Source organism: Nuphar pumila, chromosome 5, assembly GCF_984573655.1.
Source record: "Nuphar pumila chromosome 5, dmNupPumi1.hap1.1, whole genome shotgun sequence".
Lineage (NCBI taxonomy): Eukaryota > Viridiplantae > Streptophyta > Magnoliopsida > Nymphaeales > Nymphaeaceae > Nuphar > Nuphar pumila.
This window is the reverse complement of record NC_143253.1, coordinates 126,200,598-126,211,517: the sequence shown is the minus strand read 5'-3', so window position 1 is coordinate 126,211,517 and position 10,920 is coordinate 126,200,598. Positions and strand designations below refer to the sequence as shown.

Below are 10,920 nucleotides of genomic sequence, written 5' to 3'. Positions count from 1 at the left end.
GTTTATATAGTTCTTAGCGGGTTTGAGTATGGTTTCTCTTATAGTGGACCCAATGAGACCCAGTTCTGAACCCAATACGATACCCAAAAATTGGGTCTAAGTCTGGTTCTACCTGGGTCCGAACCAAACTCAACCCATTGACACCCCTAGGCACAACTAGGGATGGCAATGGACCGGGGGAAATAGGGCCCACAGGCCTCGCCCCGTTTGGACTGGGGATGAAGGATATGAAATGGGGATGGAGGCAGAGATGCATGGAGGTTAAAATCAAAACCCGCACGTGGATAGAGGTGGGGATGGACTTACACGTTTTTCCATCCATCCTCGATCTCCATTAGTAAAATAATTAAAATATCCTTCAATGGTTCGACCTCCTTCTTTAGGGATGGCAGTGGACTTAGGAGAAACGGGCCCTGCCCTGCCTCGTCCCGTTTGGACTAGAGACGAAGGACATTAAACGGCGACCATGGAGGTTAAAATCAAAACCCGTGCGAGAATGAAGGCATAAATGAAGGGCAGAATTTTGAAACAGGGCAGGGGTTGAAACCTTGTTCTCCGCACTTGCCCCCATCCACTGCCATCCCTAGGCACAATGCATGCAGTTAACCAAAAAATCAAACCTCCATTCATTGCAAACCAAGGAACAAGCCATGGCCCACGGGAGCCAACTGCCAACCATGTGATGAGTTTTCTTGGAGAGAAAGAGAAGCCCAAAAGCTGGGTAGCCAAATCTGCATTATGTTCTTTCAATTTCACAGGAAATATATTCTCAATTATTTTTCATATTTTTTCTCCTATCCTACCAATGGAAAGTTATATATCAATATTTATATACATAATCTAAATACTAAGTTTTATATTTCCCTTCTCAACAGTTAATTATCAAAACACCCTTATCTCATGTAAGTTTGGAAAAAACACCGTGGTGAGAAACTTATTGCATGATCAGTGAATCAGCTGATCCATGATTCATATGGAGAAAGGAAAAGGAAGAGGGAATATGTTCCGTAAACGGTATATTATAATAAACGAAGCATTAAATTTGGAGGTACCAACAAGGAATATAATGAACTTCAGAAAGAAATTATTATTCTAATCTAATCCTATTAAAGTATTCAGCCTAAATTTTTCTGCTCTATAAAATAGATAAAATGACATGAGTGCATTTCAAATTATTGAACATTAGAATCTTAGATACAAAGTTCATGTCAAAGTATTGCCGATGCCTAAGTCATGTTTAACGGATTTGGTAGAATGTTAGCAAAATTAGCTATTGTGAATCACTGTTTCATTTGGAAAGATAAGCCTCTACACTGGTACCCAACAGGAGGAGATCTGAGATGTACTTGACTCTGATTCTTTTACCAATGAACGGGTAGGGGTCGGCCTAACTCCAACTTTATAAAAAAAGAAAAAAAAAAAAAAGTCTGTCCTTCCTTGGATTGACTATCCCAGTTTTTCTCTTCTGCATTAGATGAAAAGGAAAAGAGAGAGATTACATCTGGTCAGAGGCAGCTCTGAGAGAGGGAATCAGGTCAGGTTCAGCTATGACAGAGCTGCCTTGGATGTTGTTCATCCAATGACGAACTACAGCCAAAACACCATGGGTGGATAGGTTATTTCTTAGATGTGTCTCACAATTTTGTTTGTAGAGTAGGATGTAGGAGCAGAAGAGCTGAGTTTAGTGGGGTCCATTCGAATCTATTTTTAGATTTTGGATTCTTTGTTATTGTGTCTTTTGTATTCATATATTTAGATTTTTTTGAATATTGGATCATTATGCTTGATCTTTGTCTCTAGGATAAGTTTGACTTATTTAAAAATAATAAGAATTGAAAGTTTGCTTTTTTAAAATTAAGAAATTTGTGTTTATAAGTAGATCTAAGAGTTTATGCAGAGTTGAGATGAAATCATAAATTCTTATTTTTTAGATATTTAAATTATTTTTTGTTTTTTTGTTAATTTTCTATCTTTTTCTCATTTTATTCTTTAATTTTCTTGATTTTCCTGTTATTTCTGGCTAGTTCTTAGTTTGTTAGATTTTCTTTACGATCTCAAATATCGAGATTGTATCAAACTTGGTATAAGGATCTTTGCCTCGACTCGTTTGAAAAAACGATCTTGAATTCAATGATCAACCTGAAGAGTGAATCTTGATTGAAAAATGATGTACGATCATCAAGAAATTTTTAATCAATCATTGACTCTGTTCCAGACCGCCGTGTTTTTCACCTTTTTGCTCTGATTTATATACCTTTTTTGCACTCTAGAGTGCCCTACAAGGCCTTACGGCTTAAGAACCCCGTGTATTCGGACCCTCTCTTTCCCTCTTGATGTACTTTGCTTTCAAGTATCTATAAAGAATCTTTTTGCATTCTGGTCTTTTTGCTCTCTTTGTGTTTGTGTATGCGCGTATTCTTGCTTTCGCTCATGTGCGTGTGCTATGCATTGCTTGTGCGCTTAAAATGTTTGCTTTCGATGTTTGCAAATTCTTGAAACTACGTCGCTCGGGCCTTCGCTTCTAAGCCCATGACAGACTCTGTTGCCACACAAAATCATTTCATAGCAATAGTCAACCACTGCCAACCGTTTAGTTCTATGTTGGAGCAGTTTAGTCATGCACTTGCTATCGCCGCCAACCGTTTAGTTCCATGTTGGAGCAGTTTAGTCATGCACTTGCTATCGCTGCCAACCGTTTAGTTCCATGTTGGAGCAGTTTAGTCATGCACTTGCTATCACAGCTAAGGCTGGTAAATGAGCCAAACACGAGCTAGCTCGTGTAAAAATATCCCATGTAATTTGTACTTAAAATTTATATATATTTTTATATATTACACTTAAAATAAGTATATTTTATAAATTATACTTAATAATTCATATTTTATATTTTATGTATATATTTTTCATTTATCTTTCTCTTTATATATATCTATATATATATATATATTATGAATTTTTATTTTTACATATTACACTTAAAATATATATTATACATAAAAATATATACATATTTCATCTATGCGAGCTCTCCTCAGCCGAGCCAAACACCTTGATTCGTTTAAGCTAAATGAGCTGCTCGTTGGTGACGAGCCGAACAGAGCCGAGTCACAAGCAGCAGAGTGTGTCACGGGACTATCCTGTTACCGACCAGGACAGATTTGAGGCTGCTGGAACAATTTCCACCAACGTGATGGTTGAACCACATAAGAGAGCCGTAGGGCTGGTTCACTCGGAGGTGGATTCAGGCCGTCGCCCCACCGCCACTTTCCCTCAGAATCCGGCAATCCAGGGAAGCTATTGGCCGCCGGAACAACACACTGTAGAAGTTGGTGGTGTTGCAAAAAATAAATACACCGCCACCACGCACCTCCTTGGTATCTGGCCATTCAGCCACTGGTCGACCATCCCTTCCTCTTCCCCATCTTCTTCTTCTCCACCACCACCTCTCCCTTCTCTTTCCCCAACCTTCTTCTCCACTTTGTGCTTTTAGTCTTACCCAACCGTCGATGGGAAGGTGCAGGCATTCCCTATTTTACCACCGTCTTCCTCATCTCCACCTTCCACCGCCGATCTTTTTCATCTAACTTCGTCCGGCGAGGGGGGCGGCTGGTAGCCGCCGGCCACCCATGACTGGTGGCAAGCCGAGTCACCAGCGGTTTGCCCCACCGGTTGCCCTCCAAAGTCGATGGGTGAGGGTAGGTTCCAACACCCAAACCTTAACGCCTCATTTCCCTCTCACCATCGTGGGGTGGAGAGTAGAGAACTGAACCGGTTCATTTCTGAACTGGTTCGTCCTCAATACCCTTCGCCATCTGGAACCGGTTTGGAGTTTCAAGTTTCAATCCATTTTAAGCCAGGATACTTATGAAATGGAGCCTAACTCGACCCAAAATCCGAAAAACCCAAATCTTTCTCAAATTCTCAACGAACCCATGATTCAAATCTGAACCAAACCCAAGCCCTAACCCCATCTGATCCAAGTACAAACCAAGACCAAACCCATACTCTACAAGTCCCAAGACCCAAACACCCACCAAAAACTGTAGAACAATGGTTAAAATATTGGATCTGTAGTAAATATGGTGATAAATTGGATATTCTTGAGTTACGCATCGGCATTGTCATTGGACTAAGCAATGGAGTGGATCTTCGAGCAAAACTAAATCTTAGAGCATCAAAAAATTCTCATTGCCACAATTGCTCTTTGCGAAGTAGCTTGACCGGTGGCGGATGGATGTGCAAGTCACTCGTGGGAACAAAGGTTTGTCAAACTGGATCGAGATGAAGCGAATGATATGGGTCAGGCTCGCATAACAACCAACCATTATTTTTGACCCAAAACATACCCAAACCCAGTTAGGTAATACCCTATTAGAGCCCAACTAAAATGAACCCTCGCAAAATCCTCCCCAATGCGTAGATCCAGTTATCTTAAACTTGGATCTAAAATCTCTTAATGAATTCGAATCTAATTTATGGAGTCCATCCAAACCCATTTTAGAATCCGTTACCCAATCCCCAAATCAACTTCAATTGGACCTTAACCATAATTATTTAAATCCAATCCCAGATGAACATTCCTACATCCGACCCAATTTCCAGATTTCCCTCATGGATAAGGAACTTCTTAGTAAAAACATTAATTTAAAAAAAAAGTCATTTTTTTGTACCTCTAGCCCTCTAATATAATCTACATGTCTGAAAGTAGAAAACAGCCCTTTGAATCGTGTTTTTCAGCATGCATATTGGATGTTTCTAAGAGCTGAAAAATCTATGGTTTACAATGTACTAAGTTTTTAATTAAAAAAAAACATATTTTTACATAAAAAAATATGATTTAAAGATCGATTTCTACTATTTGAGATTTGACCATGCTGAGCACATCCGGAGATTAGAATTGGTCAAAACAGCCACGTAAGAGATATCTTACCCACGAAGGAAGAAATTATCATAATTTCTTACCCAGGAGGGAAAAAAATATCATCCTTTTATTGAAGAAAACAAGACCCTGTTTGAATGACTGAGAACAAAACCTGATTATTGATAAAATCACGTTAAAAACCAGATTTTTTGGCAATCCAGAACCTGGTTTGCGAAAAAGCAAAAAACTAAAACCATGGGTAGTTTCACAAATCCCAGTCCCCAAATACCAAATTCTCTCTCTCTCTCTCTCTCTCTCTCCGACAGGACAGACTGTGGGGCTGATGATCAAAACACGTGTCAATCACTCGTGAAGACAGGCACCAGATTTTCTTATCTTCACAACCGTTCCCTCCATATACTTTCTCTCTCTAGAATATCTCTGTTATATACGTATATATTTGAAAGGCTCTCTCTGTTATATATCTCTGTAGAATATCTGTGTTTTCCTCGCACAATCTTGGCAACCAAGAAATCTATTAGGGATCTGAGTTGGGTTTTGGTGGAGGATGGCTAAGAAGGAAATGGAAGTTGTGAAGGGGCTTGATCTTCAGAGGTACATGGGGCGCTGGTATGAGATTGCAAGTTTTCCTTCAAGGTTTCAGCCCAAGAATGGGATCAACACCAGGGCCACCTACACCCTCAATGAGGATGGCATCGTCCATGTGCTGAACGAGACGTGGTCAGATGGGAAGAGAGGGTACATAGAAGGGACTGCATACAAGGCAGACCCCAACAGTGATGAGGCCAAGTTGAAGGTCAAGTTCTATGTGCCACCCTTCCTCCCAATCATTCCTGTGGTTGGGGACTACTGGGTTCTCTACATCGATCAAGACTACCAGTATGCTCTCATTGGTCAGCCCTCTAGACGATACCTTTGGGTATGCTCTCTCTCTCTCTCTCTCTCTCTCTCTCTCTTGCTTGCACTTGTTTAAAGTTTTGATTTTGTTAGCCAGATGCATATTTTCATTTGGGATCTTCATTGCGACCCATTTTCTAATTTTGAATTAGTGGTCAAAACATGGACTATTTCTTATATATTTTAAATGGAGTTTTTTTTATTAATAGCAAAGAAACTGATGTCCAGTCTGTGCATCAATCTGCAGATACTGTGCAGGCAAACACATCTTGATGAAACAATCTACAATCAGCTGCTTGAGAAGGCCACAGAGCAGGGATACGACGTGTCGCGCATCCACAAGACGACACAGTCTGACCCACCTCCTGAATCAGGCCCAGTAGACACCAAGGGCGTCTGGTGGGTCAAGTCCATTTTGGGCAAATGATAGATGAGCCCCTTTCCTCTTCCTGTAAATGGTACCCTGAAAACCGGTTCCTAGATCTTTCATAAGCCCTTTATATGGGTCGTTTCCCTGTGTGGTGTGTCCTCACAACCCAAACTCTTTAGGTTGCACTCTATGAATTTTGTGGGTTATGTTGCTTGAAATTTCTGTTGTGATTGTATATATTTCTTTTAAGAATAAGCATGCAAAAAAACTGCAGAAGCATGTGAAAATATGGGCTGAGATTCTCCAATGGTTCGCCTAAAAATGCAAATGCTGAGCTGCCTTGTCATGTTTTTTTTTTATTTATTATTTACATGGAGAAACCGCCTCCAGAATTAGAGGTGTCAACGGGCCTATTTTACTTGGACCCGATTTGAACCAAACCCTATAGGGTCTGGGTATGGTGATAAATAAACACCTGATTAAGACTCGGGTCTGGACCCGAAGGTCTGATTAACACATTGAAGGTCTGATTAATACATGGACTCGGGCATAGTTTGTGAAATTTTATACCAGATCCAGACCCGAACCCAGTTTCGATCAAGACCTGCAATTTTTCAATGTAAAAATGATAACCAGATCCCGACCCTTTTTTATTATCTACATGGAGAAACCGCCTCCAGAATTAGGGGTGGGGGGCTGGTTTACCTGGACTTGACCCGAACCAAACCTTATAGGGTCCGGGTATGATGATAAATAAACACCTGATTAAGACCCGGGTCTGGACCCGAAGGTCTGATTAATACATGGAAGGTCTGATTATTAGTACATGGACTCAGGTCGGCTTTGCCTGCCGTACCTGTTCTGCTGTATTGGCAGCATAAAACTCTGGGCTTAACCCTTACCCCCACGGGGTCGCCCATTGACCAGTGGCTTAAGCCAAACACCTTGAACTGAAGATTAATTGGACTCAGCGTTTGACCCATTTTTATTATACCTGTTTTGCCCGATATCAGTTTGGATCCAACTAGACCAGCTATGTTTATTCCAAAACTGGCCCCAAATACAATATTTATTTCTTAGATCCGACAAGATGGATCAAATTAAGTTCGGAAGCTGGTCGGAGCTCGGATCGACTTGGAACCTTGTTGCGATGATGCTGGTCTTACTGCCACTAGGCCCAACTGATGTAAATGGGATGGATTCATCTCAAGCGTAGCAGAATGTACCTTAATTGGATTGCTGTCGGTTTAGATATGGACAAGTAAAATCTTGACAAACCCAAACCCAATTAATTATTCTTCCCAATTTAAATTGTGTATTTTGCATGAAAATGAGTATGGATCTTGACGGATCCAGGTTTCAATTTAGAGTTGTAAAAATATAAAACTGAATCCAACTTAAAACTACACCCCCTAAAATTGTACCACTAAACGGATTCAGGTTGGGTCATTTGTGCAGTATTTGATGACTGGACCATTTGTGCAGGACACAGAATCTGGTTGAGGTTTCTCTTTAGCTCCAATACCATTAAACCATAGCAGGAGTATTGGATTGGACTTCATCTCTACGTCGTTTGATGGAGGGAAGGATATGTATGTAGTTACAAAATGATCACAATGGACAATTGAGAAGATACATTAATGCTCACATAAGGCTTGATAAAAGTGCAGAAATTCAAGTAGAGAAATCTCTACATGGTAAAATGTTGAGGTAGTTTTTTTTTTTTTATAACTCGAAGAAACTGCACTCGACATGAAGATCTTGTTGCGCTAGCTCAGCCTGCCATGCCTACGGTCCGGAGGTCATCGTGCCCCACAGCGTAAAACTCGGAGGCTATGACCCCACCCCCATGCTGGGTACCAGCTTGCACAGGAGAAAGATGTCCATGAGAATCGAACCTTGATCAGGCCCTAACCCCACTACGCTAACCCTCCTTGAGAAATGTTGCTGTGGTTCATCCTACCATTTAGGTAGCTAAGCTTATCCTTAATAATCATTCATTGGATTTCATTTGGTCGTATAAGAAAAGAAGGGAAAAAGCAAGGTTATTTACAAAGACATTCCCAGGAAACTTTTATACACATTCATACCAAAAAAAAAAAAGTCTGATAATTTAAATGCATGATTAATCTATTTTACTGTTCACTCAAATTGGTGATTCATCCTTAAGAAAAAGGTCAAAATTATCTTTATGTATGGGAAACGATATATCAAAGATGGTAAAATGGGAAAAAATAAACATATTTAATGGTATAATTTTGAATTTTTTAACTATAAACTATGGTTAAACAAGGGCTCCACTCATTTGGTAGAGGGGCAACTTGTGTGTCACCCAGTTGACAGGAATTTTCTTTTTAAAGATTGGTTTAAAGATCTTAAAAGTTTTTTTTATTTTTCTCCCCAGCCCTGTTAGTTGTTGCCTTTTCTTTTTAAGGCTGATGGGTGGGTTTGGATTTGGACCCGGTCCCTGATCCATACTCTGTTCCTTTTTCTTCTGGGACAAAATGGGAGGGAAAGAGAACCCCGAGGGTATTCCCGAACTTTCCAAAGTATGCTGGTTATGATTAGACTTCTCATTGGAATGTAACAAGGAGAGAGTAGGACTGTACCTTAGCTTGTTGCTTGGGCATGATTTTATAGTGTCAGATTGCGCTTTTTGCAAAAGGTTGTCACGTGTATGAGGGATTCGAACCTGGGCCTTCAGCTTGGCACAGGACCCCGCTTACCACATGGGATACCACGTCGGTAGTTTTGTTCCATAGTGCTATTACAATGGATCTTATCCTGAATTTGAACATACTGGGACAATTTCAGTTGGGGTTAATTCTTGTTTCATTTTCTCGATTAAAGATCTAATCATATACGTGACAAAATCATTCTCAATTACAATTTTTTCTTTTTTCTTTCTTCTGCTGGTGAAAGGGACCTTTGATCTTTCAATGGAGCACCAGATACAAGTGCACACCATGATCGGCCTGAAGACACACCTACAAACTGCAAAAACTTAAAACACTCAATGCATAAAAAAGGAGACAAGACCCAAATGACAATCCCAGTTAGCCTGATGATGAGGGACGGCAAGAAGAAACCCTAAAACCCTAGTTTGCACTAGTACCTTTAAACCCTGAATTTCCTTACAGAAAAAAAAAACTAAGAGAAAAAAAAAATTAACCTGAACATTTTCACATGAAAGAAAAAATATAAATAAAAAAGAAAGAAAAGGGGAAATTTTCTCTTCCACCTAAAGGTGGAGGAGAGGGCTCAGATTGGCAAATGTATTCACAGAAGAAGCCATCCGGGACCATGGCTGCAGCGGTTGCCATTCAAAAAAAGAAAGGGAGGGCCATCCAAAGCTGCCTCGCCATCGACCAACCAAAGGGTCCATCCGGGAACCACAACATAAATCATCATTGCCACTCAAGAAGAAGAAGACAACGAGAGAGAGAGAGAGAGTGAGAGGGCCTATTGTTTCGATGTGGGGAGGTAATCACACGAGTCTCAGAGAAGGGCAGCCCTCCAAAACCTTCATCTCTTAAGGCCTCATACCTAAACTAATGAGCAAGACTTCTCCTGTTATTCAAGACTCCGTTTATAGGGACTCTCTCTCTCTCTATAAGTTGCCAAAATCTCCGTTAATTTTAGGGGAAGTATGAATTCCATCTAACGGATGGGTAATAAGTTTAGAGGAACTTTGTTTTATTCAAAATCTTCGTAATTTCCACATAATTTTGGTTCTTTGTTGAATCATTCAGAGAATCGGCCGGTTCAGGCTCTGAACCGAATGGAGCTGAATCGTCCAATTTTTAACCAACAGATGATACGTCTCAGTAAATTATTTAAAAAATATTTTAAACCCTTTTGAAAAATATTTAAAAGTTAAGGCAAATCAGCTCGTTTCTTGACCGATATGATACGAAACAGACGATTCAGGCCGATTCACAGCAATACTGGCAGCAATGTTGGTTTTCATTACTAGGTAGCACTTTAACCCAACTTTTCTTGGCCCTTTGGATACGTCCTCACTCCTCATTTGGCTCGCAAGCAATAAGTATAGAGTTTAATTCCTAAGAGCTTTCTGCCCTTTAAAGCACCTCTGAGCAGTCTAAATGCAAAGCGTCCGGACAACGTGATGATGAAAATTGCATATTACTTTTTTCTTTTTCTTTTTTGGGGATAGGTAAGCTGGGGGACAACACCATATCCGTGTCCATGTGACAGCTTTTAAAAATATGCAACCATGCTAATTTACCGTTCACAAATGTACATTACCATCATACCTTGAGATTTATAGAAGGAATCTTAAACAATTTCTAATATATCCTCTTAAGAACCGGTTTGAATGTTTAATTTACCAAATTATTTCACCGATACATATTCCTTCCATGCATATAAGCAACAGAACCTTGCCATGTTCTTTGCCAGCCAAAGTAGATTGATGGGCAAAAGTTTTATGATATTTCATTCTTGATACATTTTAACAAACAAGCACATACGTTTTTATTAGTCGTAGCATATGGGATATATGTAAAATCTGAGGATTCCATGAAAAATTATGCATCTGAAGTACTACTTTGTCACATGCTCATGGTGTTACTAAGGCAATCTGCCCGTATGGTTTGTGTGTGTGTGTGTGTGTACAAATGGCTGAATTATTGTAAGCTTTACAACTGTTTTAACTCAAAACTTGTACATAAATTCCTTATTACCTCTCTCCCGTCCACCTCCCTGACAAAAATAATGGCAATGCAGAAGTAAACAGAAAAGTGGACTA

The 10,920-nt window shown here is 39.9% G+C and overlaps 1 protein-coding gene across 1 annotated transcript; it reads left to right on the top strand.

Annotated features, from left to right (window-relative positions):
- Positions 1-5,315: 5,315 nt before the first annotated feature.
- Positions 5,316-6,438, top strand: LOC149838584 (temperature-induced lipocalin-1-like). Its single transcript, XM_090007742.1, has 2 exons — positions 5,316-5,801; positions 6,027-6,438. The coding sequence occupies exons 1-2, from the start codon at positions 5,430-5,432 to the stop codon at positions 6,204-6,206; spliced, it is 552 nt and encodes a 183-aa protein (XP_089863868.1). The 5' UTR covers positions 5,316-5,429; the 3' UTR covers positions 6,207-6,438.
- Positions 6,439-10,920: the final 4,482 nt, after the last annotated feature.